The 21,365-nt window shown below is 37.6% G+C and overlaps 4 protein-coding genes across 8 annotated transcripts; 2 read left to right on the forward strand and 2 right to left on the reverse strand.

Moving 5' to 3' along the window:
• Positions 1-1,584: 1,584 nt before the first annotated feature.
• Positions 1,585-6,602, forward strand: LOC120010259 (vacuolar protein sorting-associated protein 9A-like). Of its 2 annotated transcripts, XM_038860996.1 has the most exons (6): positions 1,585-1,922; positions 2,496-2,643; positions 4,562-4,732; positions 5,201-5,380; positions 5,867-6,158; positions 6,278-6,602. In XM_038860996.1, the coding sequence occupies exons 1-6, from the start codon at positions 1,813-1,815 to the stop codon at positions 6,406-6,408; spliced, it is 1,032 nt and encodes a 343-aa protein (XP_038716924.1). In that variant the 5' UTR covers positions 1,585-1,812; the 3' UTR covers positions 6,409-6,602. The 2 variants fall into 2 exon arrangements, with proteins under 2 accessions (XP_038716924.1, XP_038716925.1); XM_038860997.1 differs by lacking the exon at positions 4,562-4,732.
• Positions 6,603-8,199: 1,597 nt separating this feature from the next.
• On the reverse strand, positions 8,200-9,727 carry LOC120010201 (GDSL esterase/lipase At1g71250). The gene is made up of 5 exons (XM_038860921.1): positions 9,511-9,727; positions 9,236-9,363; positions 8,871-9,113; positions 8,529-8,781; positions 8,200-8,423 (listed from the first exon to the last, which is right to left on the reverse strand). Exons 1-5 carry the CDS (start codon positions 9,725-9,727, stop codon positions 8,200-8,202), a joined length of 1,065 nt encoding a protein of 354 aa, XP_038716849.1.
• Positions 9,728-11,676: 1,949 nt separating this feature from the next.
• LOC120010202 (DNA repair RAD52-like protein 1, mitochondrial) lies at positions 11,677-15,353 on the forward strand. 3 transcript variants are annotated; one of them, XM_038860922.1, is made up of 5 exons: positions 11,677-12,075; positions 12,277-12,314; positions 12,411-12,505; positions 14,691-14,723; positions 14,875-15,353. In XM_038860922.1, exons 1-5 carry the CDS (start codon positions 11,744-11,746, stop codon positions 15,016-15,018), a joined length of 642 nt encoding a protein of 213 aa, XP_038716850.1. In that variant the 5' UTR covers positions 11,677-11,743; the 3' UTR covers positions 15,019-15,353. The 3 variants fall into 3 exon arrangements, with proteins under 3 accessions (XP_038716850.1, XP_038716852.1, XP_038716851.1); XM_038860924.1 differs by lacking the exons at positions 14,691-14,723; positions 14,875-15,353 and adding an exon at positions 12,683-13,299; XM_038860923.1 differs by lacking the exon at positions 14,691-14,723 and having other exon boundaries at positions 11,685-12,075.
• A 703-nt stretch (positions 15,354-16,056) lies between these two features.
• LOC120011112 (RNA-binding protein 38-like) lies at positions 16,057-20,463 on the reverse strand. 2 transcript variants are annotated; one of them, XM_038862159.1, is made up of 6 exons: positions 19,940-20,463; positions 19,658-19,793; positions 18,825-18,954; positions 18,323-18,359; positions 17,480-17,771; positions 16,057-17,371 (listed from the first exon to the last, which is right to left on the reverse strand). In XM_038862159.1, exons 1-6 carry the CDS (start codon positions 20,150-20,152, stop codon positions 17,328-17,330), a joined length of 852 nt encoding a protein of 283 aa, XP_038718087.1. In that variant the 5' UTR covers positions 20,153-20,463; the 3' UTR covers positions 16,057-17,327. The 2 variants fall into 2 exon arrangements, with proteins under 2 accessions (XP_038718087.1, XP_038718088.1); XM_038862160.1 differs by having other exon boundaries at positions 17,191-17,391; positions 19,940-20,462.
• Positions 20,464-21,365: the final 902 nt, after the last annotated feature.

A 21,365-nucleotide genomic window follows, 5' to 3' on the forward strand; every position in this document is an offset into this window, starting at 1 on the left:
ATATTATATTTAATTTGAGATTGAGAGTGTTATTATTGTGCTTATTACTTTATTTAAATGGATTTAATTTATAGTATTTTTTTCTAATTTTTCTAGTATTTTAAAATTTATTATGAATTATCAAAATTTAAATTAATTAAGTCAAATCGGCTGACCGGTCAAACTGTTTATCAATGGCCTCCCAACAAGATTCGAAATCCGGTTTTTAAAACATAAAAAATGTTAAATGACCTAAGTTTTTTTAACTCAAGTTGTCCCAAGTCTATATGACATTGCCACATAGGCATGATGACATAGAATAGATGTTGACATGACACATTTTTTGAAAATCAAATTTCTCTATTTTCTTTCCCTCCACTCATTTATTCAAAATTTGAAAATTAAACACTTCTTTTTTATCTCCCAACTTTCATGATTTCATCATCTCTCATTAACCACAAATAGACAAGCAAATCATTTATATTACATTGTATAGTTTTTTTTTTCCATATAGACATGCAATTGCATTGTTTTTTTGAACACAAATATGCGATTGCATTGTTTTTTACTAAACAGACTTGCGATTACATTGTTTTGAATGAATGGCATTACATTATTTTTTTACATACAGGCATACAATCGCCTTGTTTTTTTGCCAAACAGACCTGTGATTACATTGTTTTTAAAACAATGTAATTTTCAGAATAGAAAAACATAAATTGCAAAAGAAATAGTCCAAAAACCAATTAAGAATAATAAGATAGATGCAGTGTTTCAGAAGCAATGTAATTTACAAATAGTCCAAATTGTCATAAACACAATGTTACACTGTTTTCAATATAATGCAACTTCCAAATATGCAAAAAAGGAGAAAAAAAAACATTTTTGGTGGAGGTGACCGCAAATGTTGCCAGAGGTGGGTGGATGACTGGATCAACATATTACATTGTTTCTAAAACAATGAAATTTGCTCGGGTTGTTGGAATCTGATAGCTACTTCGTTGGAAAATGAATGGGTAAGGTGCGCCTCAATGCCTAGAGTCCAAAGGTTGGTTGTCAGAGACGTAGTCGGAGGTGACCGGATCGATGCATCTTTTGTCGTGGTGTCCTCCTCTTTTGGGTGCTTTTTTCCTATGAAATGAGCTACGATAGGTGATGTGGTGAGTCAGAAAATGATGGTGGTGGTCGAGTGCTTCCATTCGATGGGTCGATGGCTCCGATTGGTGGCCGGACGGTAATGCTACAGTGGTGGTGGTGGTTGTCTCATGAGTGAGAGGGAGAAAAGGAGAGAGCAAGAGGGAGAGAGAGAAGAAAGGAGAGAGGTAGTGCTTATATAGAGAAAAATTGTTGAGGTGGAATCCTACATGGAATGCCATCTAGGATTGAGCTGGATTGGGACAAAAAAACCTTGGGCAATTTAGCACTACCATTAAAACATTGATTCGCACCGGCATTCTGGCAAAAGATTGACATTTATATCTCAACAGTGACCTCTCGATGATTAATGGGCTTTGACAAACCAAAATGCTAAAGGCCCAGTAAAACACGAGGCATTCATAAAAACACACTTTTGGCATGTCACGTGTGGCACAATTACGTGCGAAACCTAACGTTCACGTTTCAACCTAACGATCTTTCTGCCGCTGCTTGTTCAATGACGGAAACCCTCGTAAACTGCTTCTTTGCATTGCATCCAAGCTCGAAGGAGACTGAGAGGTATATATAATAATTAATAAGAGGATCTTGCGGTCGTGCAAGTCATTGCTTCCCAGTTGAATTTGCTACGAAGGAAAGAAGCTCGTTAGAAAGTTAGGGAGATAAGGTGCAATAGCGATGGCGTCATCAGAATCGTCGTCTTCATCAGCTCAGTCACTGACATTCTATGGTTTTCTCGATAAAATGCGAAATCCTGCTTCTGTCGATCTCGTTCGATCCATCAAGAGGTATTTCTCTCACCGTTTTCTTTGTTATATTTTTATATGATTAGAATATTCTTGACTCTATCTGACATAATTTTGGGTGCCTTCGGCTCTAAGACTCTTAAGTTAATATAATGTTCTCGTTTTATAAGTTTAGTTGTCTTGATAGGCTTATAGAAGATGCGAAACGATTAAAATTCTGCATTTTGAATGTTATATGATTATTAATATCTGCCAGCGACCAAATTCCTGACTCCATTCTTTTCGATGTTATCTTAATTAGAAGCAATAAGGTTGCAAATTTTACTACATTTATACGTCCAAAAGTTTTAAATGAAAATCCATTTTTTGTTATTTATTTGATGAAACATTGAACTTGATCATTTAATAGATATAATGCTTTTTAAGTGTTTTGCGGGTAAAAATTCATGTACCTTATGCAGGAATTTCGTTCTGTTTTAACTTATTTGTCATTTGAACCTTGAGCTTTTTATTCATTATACATAAGAATGATTTAATTTTCTGTTTTTTTCCTTTTCTGAGTTTTTGTGGGTTAGATATCATGCAACTTGACGTAGAAAGTTCATTCTGTTTCAGCTTCATTGTATCCTTCTCATTTTACTCGCCCTATCCTGAAAATGATGGCAAAAGGGTACAAGAGTTCTTTTCCATATTTGAAGTGGCCATTATGGATCATCAACTATGGGAAAATTCCTCTATGGAAGAAATTGACTGTTCGATGGAGGTAAGTGCTCTGTCCTTTTTTGTTATGCAACTGCTGTACATTGTTTGTGGTTGATAATTGCTGCAGTGACATTACTTTTTATTTTTATATCATGCACGACTTTGTTTGGAGATCTATAAAACCGCTTTGTAATCCTATTATACATGTATTTGCTCAAATTTTGGTGAGGTTGAGCTTTGGTTTGGTAATTGGGTGTACTTTATAATGTCTGCCATGAATCAAGGCCTTCTCTTCTCTCTCTCCACTTGCTCTCAGGAAGTCACTTTTTTTTTTTTGGTTGTATTTCTCGTTTAATTGAAGAAATGATCCTAGGAATCATAGTTAGAACTTTTGGTTTTTTCATTTTGTCAGAGACTTGAACAATGAAAATAGATGAGATGTCGAATTCCTAATCGAATAGATCGGCAAGTGGTGGAAATCAAAATCTTCAAACTTTTGAATAGAAAACAGAACCGGAATAGGAAGACAAGTGAGCATACCTGCAGGGAAACCTATATCGAAACCCGCTAGTAGATTCCCACCTGGCTCTCTTCAAACTGTCTTCCAAGATAGGTCATTATATTCATTGATCCATGCCAATTGTTGATTTTGGTCGGGAGACTCACCCTGTCCCCGACGTTGTTCTCCGACGATGTCAACTGATAAGTGGGATAAGGTCTCTCGAGCCAGGTTTCGGCCGGGTGTATTTGGCATGGGCGGGGAGAGCATCTGAAGGGTTGCTTCACTAAAGGTGATCACACACTGACCCGGGCAATCACTGGCTACAATGTAATGCTACAATCGATGGAATTTTTTTTTGATTGATTCTATTCAGCCGGCAGGCGGTGGACTCTTTAATTAGGGAAAGGAAGAAGGGGCCTAAGCACGGCAGATGCCGTACACTTGAGTGGCAAAGGAAAGCGAGGGTCACGTAGGAACAAGGTTCAGGTTTACCAATATGTTAGATGCCTCAACTTCTGTGATGTCGTTGTGTCATGTCCTGCATGTATCATGTGCATAATGTATGTATGACGGGTGCCTACCTCCTAATTGTTATTATTATTATTTTGGAGAGGGCTCTGGGAACAATTTGGCTATGTAAAGGAGAAATTTGGATACTTATTGTGGTTCTAAAATTTTGTTGGGTGAGGGGCCAAATTTGTAGGCTTCAAGGATTAGTTTAAAATTTAGAAACTTAATGGGGGTGGAGTGGTAAGTTTCTGTAAGGCATATTTGTAAATATATATATATATATATATTGATATGAATTTTTTTTGAGTGGGGGTCTACTACTCTGGGGTTCACCCCTGCTTGTCATGCTCTGATTTATTTGAAATTATGTTGTCATTTGTCAAAGTGTCCATGCAGTGACTTTCCCATGGCCGCATGTTTGTATTTTCCTTCTATTAGCAACTATCAGGCTTATTTGGAAGGACAGAAATGGCAGGATTTTATTTGATATTGAAACTTCTTTGGATATTTCATGGATGGTTTCTTGTAGCAATCTCTTAGAGAACGTGTCCCTTGGTGCTCTTCTTAATAATTCTCTTTTGATTACAAAAAAGTAGTATTATTTTTCTTTTAAAACTGTTATAAGTAATTCCCTACTCCCATCCTCTAATTTTCTGAAGTAAATAACTCATCAATACACTTTTAGTACTGCTATGCAGTTAAGAGAGGAAACTAGTACTTATCAAGAAAAGGGGTCTAAGTTTTTTTTTTTCCCTGGAAAATGTTTAGGGTTTATTTGCATTCATAGCTTTTATCTAAAACAAGTAAATCTTACATAATGAAGTAATGAACTCATCCCTTGGCCGCTCTGAATGATTAAAATGATAGCAAAGCTTTTTTGGGGCATCCTTGTTTGCTGAATGAGTATATAGATTCAAGTACAGTTTCAATTGAAGTTCATCCGTACTTTATTTGCCTTTATATGAAGGGTTTGGAGAAATATGTTATGACCAAATTGTTCTCTCGAACATTCGCTTCATCTCCTGAGGATGTAAAGATAGACCAGGAGATCTCTGAGAAGATACACTTGCTGCAGACTTTCTTAAGGCCTGACCATTTGGATATACGGCCATTTCTTCGTAATGAATCTTCATGGCTGGTATTGCATGTTTTCCTTATTTAATTTCAGGAAGCATGTTTAATTTTGAAGCTTTTTTTTTTATCACTTGCCGCTATGGTTTAGTTTACTCGTACCTCCAAAGTTTGAAATGTTGTCAACTGTTTCTTAGCATATCAAGGTAATGGTATATTTCATAAACACGTGCTGTTGTCCGACCTGGACCCTGATTTTTTGCCACCCTTACTGATGATGCCACATCATCACTTGAATGGCTGGTAGCATTATTGTTCCAATTTTGCCCCCTTCATAAGAGACTTCCAAACCCAGTCGAAATTTTTACTTCCAGCCAAACGAATATCTTCTGCGACTCGTCTCCTTGAACAGCTCTCATCTGTTAACAGCCTCATCTCCTGATTCGTCCACAGATTGTAATGTTTACAAGCAGTCAGTCACGATGTCTTGTTTATTTATCCATTTTTTTAATAATATTTCCCTTCCTTACCTCAGCTTGCTGAAAAAGAATTACAGAAGATCAACTCGTTCAAAGCTCCTCGTGAGAAGCTACTCTGCATAATGAGTTGCTGCAAAGTCATCAACAATTTGCTGCTCAATGCATCGATATCAGAAGATCATGCACTTGGTGGGGCTGACGACTTTCTTCCTGTTCTTATATACATCACCATCAAGGCAAGATTTCCTTGGTAATACTGTAATAACAATTCTACTTCTAATGATTTGCCAGTCTTGAATTACAGTTCCTAATTCATACTTTCATGTCAATCCAGTTTGACCATAGACTTAATTATCAAGTACGAGCTGTATAGAAGTTGGATATCCGAACCTTTTTTTAAGTTGTTATAACTTGCAGGCAGTGTCTTGGTTTCAACTTTGTGGTTGGTTCTTCCTTGGTTACTTTGGGGACATGAAATCTCATATTATAATCACGTGTCCAAGTTTCCTATGCATGTACTTTAAAATCTATGGTGTTCATTTTATTTCTTTGGTTCTTTTTTGAATGGGAAAGATTCTGTTAAAAGGCAACAAGTAGGTTGCATGTTAAGAATCTCGAAGACGACCTGTCATATGGTACTGTTATAGAGGAATTAGATTCTAATTGTTACTGTTTTATTGCTTGCACTAAGTAGATAATTTCTTAAATTTGGTACATGGCAGGCGAATCCTCCTCATTTGCATTCAAACCTGAGATATATCCAGCTATACCGTAGACAATCGAAACTCATGTCGGAAGCAGCTTATTATTTCACGAATCTTGTCTCGGCCAAGTCTTTTATTGTTGACTTGACTGCTGAGTCACTTTCTATTGATGCATCTGAATTCGAAGAGAACATGCAAGCAGCAAGTTTGACCAACAAAGGGGCCACAGTAGAGCCATCGCTTGTATTGAATCCAACCCTCGAAGAACAGAAAGATGTTGGTCCTGCCACAGCATTAGATGAAGCAGAAGGTAGTGTGAGTTGAGCTAAAAACGTTCTCTCATTTGCTGCTTATGATTTCTTATTTAGAGCTTGTTTCGAGACATGATAACTATCATATATCTTGCTTTCGTGTTTTTTATTAAATCAGATGGATTTGGAACAAGTTATCCGTACATGGATGCTGAGCCCGGTGAATTGACTGTGGCAGATGTGGAGAGATTATTGTCCCTGTACAAAGATGTTGTTACAAAATACACAAATCTTCGTAGAGCACCGTAAAAAATTGAGTTATGTCTGTAACAAGAGTAAACTATTATTAGTTAATTGATAGATAACATTATCAGTCATTTTCTTCGCACTTTACTGTTTATTCAAGATCTTTCATAATGTGAAAGCTTTTTTGCCAGTCAAAAAAATATAAATATGTAATATAATTTAATTAATAATATCAAGCATGTATTACATGGGCATAATTCCTTTCTTTTCATTTTTCTCAATTGACAAGAAACTCGAGATTTCGAGATTTTTTTTCTTCAGTAAACCAACAAGTAATGTTACATGCCTTGAAATATAACTCTCATTTTACCGTAATGCTACATATTTCAAAATATAAGTCTCATTTTACTATCAAATCTATGTGACATGTGAATAGTCATTGATTGGGGTGAAATGAGAATCATATTTTGGGGTTTTAAGAGTTAATAGCATTTTTGGTCACTGAAAGATTATCCATGTTCCAACTCAGTCCCTCAATTTCAGATTGTTCCAACTCAGTCACTGGAAGTTTCAGATTGTTTCAAATCCATCACTCGAGTAGATTTAACCAAATCTGGGAAGTCAAAAATCCTACATGACATTTTGACAATAATAACATCGTTCTTGCTGAATATGGAGAAGGCTGCCCTAGTCCACAAACATGGAAGGATGTCATCCAAATACTTCCAAGCATCCTCACCATCCCCACTGAAACTATCATCACTGCCACCATCCCCAATGCCTACGTCAGAACCTCCATTATCAACCCCATTGCCACCTACAGAACCTCCAGTAGCAGAACCTCTAGTAGGACCAGTACCTCTATTTCCATCACCAATGCCTACATCATTATTTTCCAGAGATGTCAGTAGGCATCAAGGACATTATCATCCTCATCATCAAGAGAACAATCATTTCCAGTCAAAACCTCTTGACTAACAACCTGACTATCTCATAATATGACCTGGTTATGGGTCTTTTTGAAGAAGTTTCCATTTCAATTGTTATATTGCAAGAAGGCAAGAATAGAAACACATATAAATGACTCCGGAAACACTACACATCCATAAATTTACATAAACATGTGGCATGTTTATGTGACTTCTTTAATAAAGTTTGTTTGTTTTGTTTAATCCATGTGACATGCTTATTTGTCTTGCCACCTAAATCATGTAAGTTTATGGATGGGAAAATTATGGACATTTATCATTTTGGAAATGACTCACATACTCATATCAAAAGTAACCCTAATACCCAACTCTGGTACAAACTGAAATCACAATAAAGACATATATGTGCAGAATCTACACAATCATGGATGATAAGAGAAGAATCGACTCTTACAAGAAATGAATCGACTTTTACTGTTAAAAATTTTAACAGGACATAATTTGTATAGAATCAAATGATTCTATGCACACATTCCCATCACATGTTAAACTTGCTAGCAGTAGAAGTAGCATGTAATTGGACACAGGACACAGCATTCTTTAACAAACAATATATTAATTTCAAGCGTTTGACAGGAACGTAATCCAAATTTTTTTTTCTGCTTGCTTTCGAGGTCATATGTTGGAGATCTTTTTTTATGCTCATAGAATTAAAATCTCTTGCCATGTCCTTTGTTAATCTTAATTGAATACTTTCTTATCAAAAAAAGAAAAAAGAAAAAAGAAAGTGTTCTAACAGCATGGGCAGTTAAAAACTCGCCGGAAATTGTAGCAGTCAACAAATTAAACAGAGTCGCACAGTTTTTTGAGCTTAGGTATTGGTAGCAAAAGAGAAACATAAGGCTTTTCTTTCCACTTCATCATATCAAGAGAAGAGAGTCATTTGTTGTACATTAATTGGGTAACAATCCCTGGTTGATCCATAAAAGGCCCGCTGGGCAAGAATGGCATTGACAGCTTGTGTTGGATGGAAGGCGTCCCAAAAGACGTACTGGTTTCTGTTTGAACATGGAATTTCATATGGAAGACATGTTATTTGGCCTTGGTTTCTCCCAATTCCACAGCAAGCCCTGTCCACAACACTAAACCCTGCAAGTGTAATATATTATACAATATTGTCAATGCCCCTCTGCCTTCTTGATCCATAAGCATAATGTATAGATGTGGACGTATGCATGTTTTCGTCTGTCTTACCAAAGTTGGCAGGGTTATTGAGGATGTCACCAACTACAGCATAAGTATTTCCATAAACAAATATTGCGCCTGGGTTTCTGTTTAGTTGGTCGACAAGGGATCTCAGCCCTTCATTGAAGGTGCCGAGGATCTGATTGACGTAGTCTACGCATCTATCAGGCGGAGCCTGACCTGAGGCTCTCTGGTTGGGGATGCAACCAAGTGGTCCAATTCCTGCTAGCAAGAACTTCCTTAGTCCTAAACTATAAAGTGCCTGCAACATTGAAAATTAGTCAGTCTAAACTCCGTTTTTCAAAATTTATATATATATATATATTCTTCTAACAAATTTAAGGTGTATACCACAAGTTGTCGGGCATAGCGATTGAGGAGAAGATTGGCAAAGTCAGGGGGACTGTAGTTGTAGCTGGAAGGGTAGAGAGAAGGCATGAGGTAGTTGTTGATGTAGTCGTTGCTTCCAAACACCAAGACTGCAAGAGAATTGGCAAGGAACTCACTGAGGTTCCTGCCACTCATCATTGTTCTTAATTGGTCCAATGTTGTCTCAAAATTCAGAACTTGCTGGCTCAAGCTATACCTTTGCCCCTGCGGCAACATTAATTTGTAAACAAATCTCAAATTAACTACATAATAAATTTGATCTTATCTTTCTAATATAATATAGTTATTAATTGCGGTGTTTGTTTTTATTCGCTTGAGATCGATACATAGTGTTGGCCTGTCTCATCAAGGATCCCAGCAGCAGCTGAAGCGTAGTTCACTCCCCCAAGTAGTTTAATTCCTCTTGTGGTGGGATCTGCAAAGGCTGGAGGATAAGGCACACCCAGCAAGTCTCCTGAAAATTAAGAATCAAGAGAGAGAGAAAAAATAAAGAAAGGAGTTTTCATTGGAAATCATAAATAAATATGAATGGTTTGAAATGCTAATTGCATTAATTTCTAGGTAATAAGAAAAACTGTAAAATTGCAACTTATATATTTACCGAGCATATCAACCACAGTTTTGCCATTAGAGAATCGCCCAGTATGGCCTATATTCATGAAGTCAATCCCATAAGGAAAGTAATTGGCTCTGGCAATGGAGCTGAGATAGTTGTTGTTGCCATCATCAACCAGTGAATCTCCAAACACCAACATCGCTCGAATGCGTGCTGATTCCACAACCCCATTATTTGAACATTGCAGGATCATAATCATCATGGCCAAAGTTGATAGTTGACCATTGAAAATGGCAGAAGCTGTCATGCTCTAATAATAGTTTCTTGATCAAAAGAAAATAAAAACAAAGATAATTGTTGAAGATGACAAAAATACTGTCTAGAGCAATATAAAGGTAGCGAGAGAGATAGGATAGGCGGTGAAGGAGATAAGAAGACGGGTTTTGTCCTATTTTGTAACGGTTTAGGTTGAAATGTAAGCAAAACCCAGAAAATGTTTCTTTCGTTCTTCATTTTATCCTGATTTTAGGGCTATTTTATTAAAGTACATGTTGCCTTACTTTCTTAGTTTGTCTCACATGTCCCTTTTCTTGCTTCTTTGCATGTCATCAGATAATCATTCATGTGAGGGGTTTCCGTTATAAGAAAAAGCAGGGGACATCCATTCCACGAGTCTAAAGAAAATGAACGCATGTTGTAGGGGGAAATTCTACAATCGTTGAATAGTCAACGTTTATCTTCGAGGGGCTCATTTGCATATTTGAATCCTGCAAACGTCACAACAAGAACAACGGTGAAAGCTCCTAGACCAGATTAAGGGTGCCGGTCGTAGAGGCTCCGACGATCAAATTAGTATAGATCGAAGGTGGAAGACCGGCGATGGTCTATGTGTTTTGTCCGAGTATATTTAGTGAGGGTTCATAGAGTATTTGGTTTCTAGCTTGTAATGTTCTAAAATCGATCGATCCCTTTCTCTACTGTAGGAGTAGAGTATTTATATGAAAGTGAGGATTAGCCTCGGGAATTGTGTTCCCCCTTATGTCCTATTGGATAGGACTGCATGGTATGAGAGTACGAAAGTCAAGTATCTCGATTGTGTCAGGTTTGGCAGACAAAAAGTAGGATAAGGATATAGAAACGTATGACGTGACTGTGACACATGTCAGTTGGGGTATGGATAGTATTGTGAGCGACAATTAATGCATGGATATTTGTATGGTAGAAAGTCATATCTGAGGATCTGTACTTGTTATATCCACGAATGTCGGTTATGAACAGGATTGAATGATCCTCCAATAAGCAGTGATCAATGATCATATGATGGGTTGGCGCTCGGACGTGCCAACGCCTTCGCTATGGCGCCGCCATCATGCAGGCACCAATACAATAAAGACACTTCGAAACATAGTTCCTGTCTAAAGCAAAGTTACTATGAGTACAGTAGAATAAATATCAAAGAAGATATTAGACATTAGTATTAGACATGGTGTCAGGCATGCTTTGTGTGACTGTAACGTCACTAAACAATGCTTCGAAGGTAACAAGTAGGCCTCAAAGTGGACCTTAGTGTATTGGCTAGGCCCATGGACTTGGGTAGTCCAGCTTGGTTTTGTCATTACATGGTCCAGTGGGATCACACGATTTTTGGCAACTACAGATGCTATTATTCCAAAAGTCTACAATCAATGTGTAATGTCGAATGAGATCTTCGACAAGCTACAATATCACACTAGAGGTTGACCGTGAAGCTTGATACGGAACTCCTCTGATTCCTTAATTACTATGGATATAACATGGATAGGTTATATACTGGATCCTGGACATATTGTAAAAATTATTTTTCATTTCTATTTCCAAACAAAGAGATTGTGATTACCACTAAGTAGAGAATAATGTTACAGTCTACATAGTCTCAAAATATGACCATCATTTTACACTCTTAAATCTATGTGACATACGAAATAACTATTGATTATAAACATATATATAGGATCCACCTAAGGTCAAACAATTCACATTTATTGGGTTCAAAGGAAGATCATATTTTGACGTTTTAAACATTATTCCCGACTAGGGTGTGCTGGGCCTTTACATGTTATGATTGGCCCATTTTTCATGTTTCAAGGACTTACCACTTGGGCTGGATCACAAATTCACAATGTCCTTGCATTGTAGGGCAGTGCTGCCTTTCTCATAAAAATAAAATAAAAAACCCAAAGGCCAAACAGTAACAGTGGCAGAAGACGAGAAAAGGGGGTTTTTTTTGTCCGAGGAAGAAATGGCAGCGGCAATGTCTTCTCTGACTAGGTCACTCTCCTCTTCGTCTAGTTTCCAGAAAATGCCTTCACAGGCATCATTGCCTCTGTTTCAGTTGCAGAGCTACCTCTGCTGCTTCTATTCTTCCAAACCTTCTTCTTCTTCTTCTTCTTCTAGAGTGAAAACGGAGAAAGCAGACACTGGAGAGCTGCTGAATGACATCGAAGACGCCGTACCTACCTCTGGTATCAGCAGGCCACTCTCGGAGGTTCTCAAACAGCTCAACAAGAAAGTCCCTGACTCTCTCGTCAGGCTCCGCCATGACGGTGGCTTCACCGTCAAATACGTACCCTGGTATATACTCCTCTCTTATACTTACTTGAGATGTATTTTATGTTTGGAATTTCCGGTTTAGGCTTCCATTAAAATGATACGTTTTTCTTCCGACTTTATGCTCTTGGACATTAAAAGATATCTTCAAAATTTGACCTTTATGGTCCTTTCTTTGCCTTACAAGAATATAAAATTTCACGTTTTGCATCCTTTGAATTACAGGCATATTGTCAATCGGATTATGAACCTACATGCTCCAGGTAAGCTTCTTTGCTCTACTTTTGCTTTATAGGGTAGCGAACTGGATAGTGATTTTGGGTCTGGATTGAGATTGATATTGGGGAATTGAACCGCAGAGTGGTCTGGTGAGGTCAGAAGCATAACGTATTCTGCTGATGGAAAATCTGTATCTGTTGTCTATCGTGTTACCATCTATGGGACTGATGCTGAGGTATATTCTTTGTTCTTTACTTTTGATGTCTTAGTATCTGGGTATGCCAGTATGGAAGGCACTATAAAAAAAATTGAATCGAAGCATTGTGATCCTGCAAAACCATGCACATCTTCTGTCCTAATTCTCAATCAGCATTTTTTTCAAAGTTACGACTCTATTGAGTTTGCTTTTTAGTCTTTGCATTTCCAAGAAAACAACCAGAACAGTGAGGTTCAACAAGCCGGTGGGAGAAGAGACTCGTGAGCTTTCCTTAGTGCTTAGTTCGCACCTCTCTAGATCAGGCACTTTGTTGATATGACATTGTGAAGCACAATGTTTTTTTTAATGCTTTTGTTGGGGAGATATTGACGGAGGATGTGTGCATACACGCACACCCGTAAGTGTATGTGGCTAGCATACACTTTTGGAACTCATCTAAACCTAAAACCTTAAGGCAATAGGTTATGGGTGTATCCATGTATATTAACCACTTGACTTTCTTTTAATTAATCGATGTGAGACTCTAATCACATGTGTATATCCCAACAGCTTTGATATAGTTGGGGAGTAGTTCTTTTTGTTAGCAAAACTAATAATACATTTAGTAAATTAGCTGTAGTTGTTTTGGGCACTAGGAAATTTGTCTTGTAAATGTTGGAGAGTAATTTGGTGAACTTTATGGTTTTGTATGTTTATGTAAATATGGATATATTGTGATTCCTTGCTCCCCTCGATGCAATGCAACCCAACTACCCAAGTACATTCATTTGCAAGACGCAAATTCTATTATATCAGGGGGGTATTTTTCCTTCTATTACTATGTTGAATGTTCCATGTACCAAAAGTAAAGATGGATAACCACTTATCTTTCAAAATGTCAAAATGAGTATCTAAGCCTTCAGAACTCCTGTTATTTCCTTTCTCCAGATGAACTATGAGATGGCCAAGGAAATGAATTGAACTGGATTTTTCATTTGCTTGCTTTGTTGCAAAATGGAAGAGATTTGAACCATGAGATGAAGAGAGGGTGTATTTTTACCTTTTACTCTTCAAAGAATGGAAGAGAACTAGAATCAAACATTTGAGAATTGGGAATTTTCCGATGAAATCAAACATTCACTCTCTCCACTCTCATATTTTACCTTCTTTGATATTATCCAGAAACCTTACAAATGAAATGAGGAAATTTTCGTACTAATCTCCTTCTCCCATGTTAATATTTTCTCTCCTGAAGGATATGTTTGTAGAAATCATGTTTAGTAACATATTTTCAATGCTCAAGGTAAGTGCCAGCAGGAAAAAATATTGCAACTAGTGATATACATTACTGGATCTGCATTACCTTTGACATTTAGAAATGTTATTGTGTTAGGTGCTTGTGCATCAGCATTTCTACAATATCATCTATCTCATGATCAAATATATTGGGCTTTGACAATGAGATGCTTCAGTAGATTACTTGCTGCACTTACCTTGAAAATGTTTCCTTGGATTATGGAAAGATTCTGCTTTAGGTTCATTTAACTCGAAGGAGGTTTGCTCTCTTTTTAGCCCTTGAGCTTTGCTAACTCTTGGTTGTGCTTGAGAGTTTTCTTAGATGCGTTTTTAGGTGTTTTGATGGTATGTGTTTTGGGGTTTTAAATGATGGATTTTGAGTGATATGAGCAGCCTATGATTGGGAGTTTAGTTCCCATGGGTTCTCATGGGTTTAATAAAAAACTAAATGTGACAAGTGTCCTTATTTAATGTGTTTAAATGAGATTTGAAGTTATTAATTGATTATGACTTTTTGAAGAACACCTCAGAACCCAACCCATGAAAACACCCAAAAACCTATGAAAACTAAACTCCCCAGCACAAGAGATAATTTGATGCCTTATGTCTGCATGCTTTAGAATTCAGTGAGGTTCTCCTTCTATGCTTGTTTCCTCTTGTGCATTATACTTTTGCTTTGCCTTGGATTTGGAGACTTATTGGGTTGTAATCTCTCTGGGGTGGTATTGTTACCTTTGCTTCCCCAGTGACAAGTGGGTCTCTTTCTTTTTATGAAAGCATATTGCAGCTTGCATGTTTCCAAAAATAAAAGAAAGGGGGAAAAAAAAAAGGAAAATACTGTTAGCCTCGTCCTATCAAATTTTTGCTTTGAACTTTCTGTTAAATCGTTGTCCTATGAATATCAAGCAAGATATTATGGATTTTGCAGCCGGCTGGAGTTGGAAACAACGATCCTCTAATGGTTTGAACACTTCATGTCTTTTACTTGATTTGATGATTTTTTTTTATCAACTGGTTGAATGGCTTGTAAAGAGGATCCTCTTTTCTAATTTCTGAAGGCTAAGCAAACTGAAGATGAGCTGACCCAAGTTTTGTTTTTTTCATGGCATTAGATATATAGGGAGTCAACTGGTACTGCGCTGATGGATGAAGTGGGTTATGGAGATCCCGTACAGAAGGCAGAAGCAATGGCATTTCGCCGAGCTTGTGCACGTTTTGGGCTGGGCCTTCACCTTTACCATGAAGATATGTTGTAGTAGATATTGGGATTTTGTAATGCTCGCACATGTCCTTTTCTTTTTGTGGGATCATCATGCTGGGCCCCAATTTGTCATGTCCCTAAGGTCTAGTGGAGGCCGGAAAATTACTTGACAGGTTTGTACTGTTTGCCATTTGAAGACGGTAGATTTAGTAGTTTCTTAGTGAGTATTTGTTCTCTCTTAAGTTTGAATCTGCGTTGTCAGAGGATGGTGGTAATTAGTGTTTGACACATGATTTTATTGTATCACCAAACAGAGAGAGGGTTCAAAATGCACAAGAGAAAATTTACATGTTCCTCCCAATTGGCGTGGAATTAGAACTTTAGAAGGAACGCATGATTATTCTTCAAATTCGATTACTTTTTTTGCATGGGTTTATACTTTAAATTTAACTACTTTTGTTGTTTATTTTTTCTATTCTTTGGTAAGTGGCTCTGTTTTTAGAGAATAGTGGATTTGGCAGTTTTCAATCATCCTTTTAAAATGTGGAGCATAGTATGGACTCGAATTGTTATGTTGTTTTGTAAATCCCACACGGATTGGAGACCTCTTGAGCGGTCAAAGGGCGGCGCTCTTTATGACCTGCCTTTTCAGGGTGAGGTGTGCGTTTCTTAGCTTGGATATCGTATATCGATGGTCCACATGTATCTAGATTCTGGGTTGCATCTGTGTACTCATCGTACCTTCCACTTTAGCAATGAATATCTTATTTGTCAAGGATAAAAATACTCAAAAGTAACCATTGTGAGAGCTCGAAAGCACGGTAAGAACCAAGAACTAAGAAAGGTGACACTGAATGGAGTGGGCTTATCACAAACCTTAACTGGCCTAAGCCCAGAGCCTAGATTGGGCCGTCTGGGCTTAAATAAACTCATTTGTCTTATCCATCTGGTCCTGGACAAACCAAATTGCGTGGCTCGTCTCTGATAAGAAAGATCTAGCATCAATTCAAATATAAAAAACATAACAGAACTTGAGAACTAAAGGGTTAGAGCCCAAGACAAATATAGTGGGGCCCAAAAGTGTGAAACAAGAGGACAAAATTGGAGAATATGAGAATTACATCATCAAATTTGCCAATTTGGTGTCATATATGATGAACAAATTAGCATTATTAGCTGAAGTAAGCATAAACAGTCTTGGAATTAATTTAAAAAAAGCATAATAGTAAGCAGAGAGCACCGATCTCCATCCACCCTTATGGATGAAAAAGGGATATCTTGCCCTAATTAAGTGTGTAATAATCCTACTTACAATCCAGACAGCAGTAGGTTTTAACATATATATATAAGAGAGTAGCAATACGTGCAATACGTTGCATCTCCATGAAGAAGTTCCACAGAGGGAGAGAGAGAGAGAGAAGAAATTGTGGGAGAGAGTAACCTAAATCCTAACCATGGTTGTTAGAGGAAGAAGATACCCAAGGGAACCCAAAATATCTCCCAAGGGTTACATGCAAATGCTATATTTTCATGAGCTCCACATCCATTAATGGAGTTGTGATGAAATATCCTAAACAAACACTTAATACCCTAGAAAAAAAATTGAAAACAGAGCCTCTTAAATCCTAATAGTAATGGAGCTAAATATCCAAATTTTAGCTCCACAAAATGAATTTACAAAGAGGAAATAATGAAGATTTTCTCCCCTTACCCCAAGGGGAAGATGTGATTGGTCAGACACAATATTAAAGTCGATAAAAACATTTATAATTAAAAAGGACAAGGACTGACTCCATGTTCATCCTAGTTTTAATTAAAAACCTAGAAAGACTAGCTTGTACAAGTCCTAGATACTAAAACCCTAAGACTAGTTAGATTGATTTTCAACATTACAACAAAAAATGGGAGCATCCCATATGCCCCCATGGATTTAGTTGGAGAGATTAGCTAGCTATAAAAAATTTTGAAACTGATTTCGGCTTGCTATCTTTTTTGTTTATATTACATTTTCGCAAACCATGCATTTTTTTTTTCTGGAAAATCAAATAGATCAGCCTTTCCTAGGCTAATTAAAGATTACAAATTAAATGGTTTATTTTTCAGTTAGCCTTTCCAGGGCTAATGGATTTCTTTCCCCAAAAGAAAAAAAGAAAAGAAAAGATGCATGATGATTCTCCAATTTTGGAGAAGATGTTGAGCCCCTACGGGGGGCCATTTGCGCCCAACTATGCCAAGCATGCATGCATGGGCTTGTGTTAGAAAGAGGATGAAAACCATGGTTAGGGCAAAGGTTTAAAGAGATTTAGAAGTGCAGAGCCACATAGCTAGCTACTTGGGATGACGATCTGTCTTTGATGAAGATCTCTAGCGATGAGGAATTGGAGGAGCTTGCAGGGCCATTGTCACGCCTGTGGCACAGCAAAACACACTGTCAAAGATATTAGTACCTCTTTCCATGTACGACATATATGTAACCTCGAATATATATGAATTTGCAGCACAAAATCTATAATTACCTGATTGCAAAGCTGGTGTAGGGGCAAGGGACATGGGTACATGACCATGGCCATAGTGGTGTGGGTAACCCCCTGCTGCTGCTGCTGTGGAGTTGACGGGTGAATACTGAAACAGGTGGTGGTGTGGGTATTGCACACCGTAGCCTTGGCTGCCCGAAGCGTACCCTGAGGTGGCAGCTGCTCCTCCACTCCCTTCCCCGAACTGAAGATAGGGATAAAATCCCGTCATCATCCCTGTACCGTACATGGGATACTGAGCTCCTGCTGCTCCTCCATACACATTATAGTAGCTCTGAACCAAATATGCACACACATTCAAAGACAATTAAGCTTCATAAATAATGTACCTACGTTGATTCTCACATACTAGTAGTCTAGTATTAATAGTGTATAACTTTAGTCAAGGAATTTAATTAATGGTAAGAAATTAACCCCATGATCTTAGCTTGAGCTATTCGTGGGCATTCTAGCAAATTAATTATCAGTTCAATCAAATTTGGTCAGACCCAACAATTAAAATAGTTGACTAATCAAGGTGAATGTTCCATGCGGGCCCATGTTTCAGATTAAGCATGCAGCTGCGGACCACAAGAAAAATCAAGTAAAATCATAGTGCTACTTATTTGTTTGGCGGCCTTCCTTTGGATGCCAAAGCCAAGCACAGATCCAAAGCAGCTGTGAAAGGTACATAAATTAAAGGTGATCGTGTCCCAAAAGAGTATGGTAATTGGCAGTAGGAATGGAATCCTATAAGAATATGGATGATGTGTATTAATGAAAGCACAAGCACACACATTGACACACGCACGCACAAATATATATAGAAGAGAAGAGACAAAGTACCGTTGGGTAAGTGTAATCCGTGGAGTATGGAGAGTACCTGAAATATATAGTTTTGATATATAAATCACAACAAACGTAGTGACGTTCTGAAGATTATTCCTTAAGATATAAATGTATATATACATTGCATGCATATATTCATGGGCACGTGCACTTAATTGCATTTGTACAGTAACTCATAATTCATTCAAGACATGGTCCACATGATGTATTTAGCTAGCAAGCAAATGCAGGGTTCTGGTACCCTCTCATCTCTGTACACTTGATTTGTAGAGACATAGTTTGTAAGAGAGAGAGATAGAGTTGATGATTAATGATAATAAAGAGTAATGATGCGTGTGGGGTGGTGAGACCACGATGGTGGTGGTGGGAGCAACAAATAAGTTATTTTTGAGGGAGAGAGAGAAAGGGGGGGGGGTCGGATTGACCAGTGTGTGTGCATGAGTTGTCAATGCACGTGCATGCACGAGAGAGAGTGTGAAAAAGAGAAATATATATATACCCATAAAGATTATAAGGAAGGCCTTGTTGGATGGCATAACGAGGGAAGGTTGCTGCTGAAGCAAAAGCTGCTGCTCCTCCAAATCCTGTCTGGAATGCGCTCATTATCCTCAAGTTCCTTCCTCCTCCTCCTGTCATACATTAATACAATAATACATATTTAACATTATAACTTATTTTAACCTTAACATTATAATTAATTCAAAACATGTACATCGAAATTTAATTTATGTTTGAATGACAAACTAAATTTGGCATTTTCCACAACTACACTGAGACTGATCGAGTCTTCCCGTGTACTTTATATTTGTACCACGAATTTTATATATATATAGGCTTAACAAAATAAAGAAAATAACATATATGGCCTGGGGGAGGAATATTCACGCCGCACTTGAGTACTGCTGTGTTCAAGTGTGTTAGTTGGGTATAGAATATTTTTGGATATATATCCTCAACTAAATTCTTTCAGACAGAAGGTGCTACTAATTAATTGAGTTAAATATATACATATACACACATATATTTCTTCTAAAAATGAATATCGATAAGTACCACAGTACTACCACTTACATTATCATAGATAAGACAGACACCATTAATATTTGAGCATCTTCATTCTTCCATATATACATACAAGCATACATACAAACATAAAATGATAAAGTTGACTGCTCAGAAAAACAATGCAAGCTAGATTTCATGCAACTTTTTACCAGATCTGAAAAATATATACTCGTAAGAAAAATCAATTAACGTGAATTAATAATAAATGATGATATATGAGGAATAATCGAAAAGTAAAAAGGTTAGGTAGACCGTAGATGTGGGTACCGTGCTTATTAGGTGTGGAGGGCTTGGATCGCTGAACACCCAAAGAAGCCAGATTGCAGTTAGCCCTTCTCCCATCAATCACTGGAGCTGGATCCACACATGCTCTCATCGCCGCTTCTGCCTCACGAAATGTTACCTGCAGGATCGATCAGTACCATTTATTTATTATTAATGTTCTTCTGTTCAATATATAAACAAGATCGATCGATCCACAGAACAGAAGATGATTGATGCATGATGAAGATCAATTAAGAAATTAAAGGAAAAATAAAAAAGACATACAAATCCGTAGCCTTTGGATCTTCCGGTGGGCTTGTCAGTGATGACAACTGCCTCCAAGATCTCGCCAAACTGCTCAAAGTAGTTCTTCATGGTCTCCTTGTGGGTTTCCCAAGCCAATCCTCCTACAAACACCTTTGTGTATGTTGTGTCTCCAAACCCATGCCCTCCTCCTCCTCCTCCAATATATTGTGTACTATTACCACCACTTCCCATCTCTTCTTCTAGCTAGCAACCTCTCTCTCTCTCTCTCTCTCTCTCTCTCTCTCCACTATATATATGTGTGTGTGTGTGATCTCTCTTTCAGTAGTTAAATGACCTCTAACTATCTAGCTCAATGAAGAAGAATCCAAAGATAAGAACACAATTACTAGTCATGAGTTGGATCTTCTATCTGTTGCTATATCTTGACGGATTTAGGCGGTGAATACGAATGCCAAGAAGAGATACAGAGAGACAGAGACAATTAGGTCAGACACAGAAACAAAAGCGAGAGAGAGAGATAGAAAAAGTTGTCAAATAAAAATAATTAAAAGAAAAGGAAACACCCTCACATCAATTATATATACAACAACAGCAACAGAGAGAAGACTGAAGAAGGCAGCAGTCAGTGACGACTCCTTCTTCTTCCACGCGCCATCATTTGGTGTATCATTATTCTTCTTCCTCACTGGTTTTGGAGCTTTCACGCGCTACAGTCAGTGTGTGGAGATTGGATTTATGGGCCATTCTGGTGTCCCCACGTCTTAGCTGTGCCTGTGCTTTTTATTATTTTTGAGGGCAGATATGCAATGACCTATTCGATCCACCTGTCTTCTTCTAATTACCGAATTACCACCAAGAACTGATCGAAAGACGTAAAGACTTGTGGCCTCCCTCTAGTGGCAGAAACGGAACGGGGCGGAATTTTCAATTTTGTAAAAAAAACGGAGGGAATATCGAGTGGGATGAAATCAGCGGGAGGTCAACGGTCAAAGCTTCAGCAGTCGACTTGCCAGTTGCTCCCCCTTCTCTCTCTGTCTAAACTTAAAGGAGCTGCCGCCTTTTAAAACATTTGAACCTATATGTGTATATATATATATATATATTACAAAACGACACTTGTATCTTAAAATTGTCATTGTTTGGGATGGCGGCTAAAGATTGGAGCTCATAGAATAGAATAGAAGACACTAACTAATCTAGTTATTAAAAAATAGGAGTAATACAATAATGTAGTTATTAGTTAATTTTTCTTTCCTAATACCTTCTCACGATAAATGAAGTCGTACAAGTCATTTTAGCATTCATTCATGTATTTATGTTCAATGAATATTTTTGATTTTCTATTGACTTGTTACTCTCAATGAAACCCTGATCAATGTCATGAAACGGGCTTTCAAACTGGCACAATATAACCTGCATAATTTATATTTTTCAGTCCAACTTA

This window comes from Tripterygium wilfordii, chromosome 12 (assembly GCF_013401445.1).
Source record: "Tripterygium wilfordii isolate XIE 37 chromosome 12, ASM1340144v1, whole genome shotgun sequence".
NCBI lineage: Eukaryota > Viridiplantae > Streptophyta > Magnoliopsida > Celastrales > Celastraceae > Tripterygium > Tripterygium wilfordii.